At 43.3% G+C, this 1,690-nt stretch overlaps 1 protein-coding gene across 1 annotated transcript in view; it reads left to right on the top strand.

Moving 5' to 3' along the window:
* Nucleotides 1–1,323: 1,323 nt before the first annotated feature.
* LOC102300619 (adenylosuccinate lyase) overlaps nucleotides 1,324–1,690 on the top strand; it is a gene marked incomplete at its 5' end in the record, with an annotated part of 2,423 nt that continues 2,056 nt past the window's right edge. Inside the window, 3 exon segments of the mRNA XM_042217617.1 lie at nucleotides 1,324–1,366; nucleotides 1,450–1,507; nucleotides 1,509–1,622. Of these exon segments, the coding sequence (XP_042073551.1) occupies nucleotides 1,324–1,366; nucleotides 1,450–1,507; nucleotides 1,509–1,622 (215 nt within the window).

The raw sequence follows: 1,690 nt of genomic DNA, 5'->3' as shown, positions 1-1,690 counted from the left end.
TCGAAAAAATATGTTTTTGTAAGGTTTTGAGCTAAATGTGGAAAAATGTTGCCGTTAATTTCAGCATGTTTCACTTTACAAACGGCGCCCCATAATAATGGGTTTTCTATAAGTCTCTGGGTCAGAGAGTCCAGACAAGATATTCTGAACCAGAAGTTAGAATAAGTAGAAGAGCAATGGATAATAACATAAGATTATCAAGGCAGGGCAGGGAAGTGTCTTTTTCATTCTGTCTCTTACAGCGGATGGAGCAGATACCAGACAAGGTCACAGATGTACGAGGAGCGAGAATGCCACATTCTTGTGGGAGCAAGATAGTCAGGATAATCTTCGTTTTTGTAAAGCCCATTTCAAGGTTATTGTTTTGGTGAACCAGACTCTTGATTTCACACAAAGCTCCACAGTGCTGTGTAAACTTGTAATTTCAACTGCCAATGCAAATTAAATCTTATTAAATGACAGAACATTCTCCTGAAATTCCTTCTGAAAAGTTTGAACACGACAGAACTTGCAGTTCGTCATAATTTAAATGAACATCTGTCAACATTATGAGATTCTAAAATTGAAAATCTGCAGTTTGTATTTTCCCCCATCGCAGAGCCACGTGAGCTTTGACACGCTCCTCGTGCAGAGTCATTTAGAGCCGCTGCTGTGTAAAAATAGAAGCGAATGTTACTGTGATGAGAAAACAGCTCTTCCAGTGGCAAAATTGGTAACAGTTACTCTGGCTAAATGCTGTTGTGTTTGTGCTCTCTTCTCTACTGAGGTTTTATTTGACCAGTCTGACCTATGACTCCTTTGACTGGAGAGAGGTACTTGATTATCTGGAACCTTTCTGTAGTGCTGTAGGAATCACGTGACTACGGTGTCCCAACAGAATACAGTCCAGTCTAATCAGCATATTGAGCGCCTGTGCCTCATCACGAGGACAGCACATGATGATCAAAACTGGAGAAAAGACACGCTGACAGACAGACTACTGACTAATAAACAGCAGGCTGTTTTTTATCAGCTTAGCAATGCAAGTCACCGTGTGACTTTTACCCAAACGTCCTTTCCATCAACAGAAGAGCCAATGCTGCAAATGTGTATTTATAATAAAACATGTATTTATATAAAAACGTATTTTTGCATTTGTAACTGTTAATAAATGAATCTTAAAAGTAAAGAACTGTATTATCAAGAGTCAAAAAGCACCACCTCCATTCCTGTTGGTCATCATGTCTCTGTGTTCAATGTTCTCCTCCTCAGGCTCTGGGTCTGCCCATCACTGATGCTCAGATTGCAGAGATGGAGAGCCATGCAGAGGACATTGAAATGCAGAGGAATACGCCGACCTCCCCACGCTCGGCTTTACACACTTCCAGTGAGTCCGACTGCAGCTGCAGTGTTTTCATAGGCCTTCATCAGTGATGGAGCTGTTTAACCCCTCTCCTCCTCTCTGTACAGGCCTGCCCAGTTGACCACAGTGGGGAAGCAAGCGTGTCTGTGGCTGCAGGATTTGGTGATTGGATGTGAGGAACCTGGAGCGAGCCCGCGATGATCTTCGTTTCCGTGGAGTCAAGGGGACCACAGGCACCCAGGCCAGCTTCCTGCAGCTCTTTCAGGGGGACCATGACAAGGTATAAACAACCATAAGAACCACGTGGGTGATTTCTGAAGTCCCACAGCACCGTATTGTGATGACTTA

Source organism: Haplochromis burtoni, unplaced genomic scaffold (assembly GCF_018398535.1).
Source record: "Haplochromis burtoni strain Fernald_Lab_line unplaced genomic scaffold, NCSU_Asbu1 Contig_2351, whole genome shotgun sequence".
Lineage (NCBI taxonomy): Eukaryota > Metazoa > Chordata > Actinopteri > Cichliformes > Cichlidae > Haplochromis > Haplochromis burtoni.
This window is presented reverse-complemented; position numbering and strand designations above follow the sequence as displayed.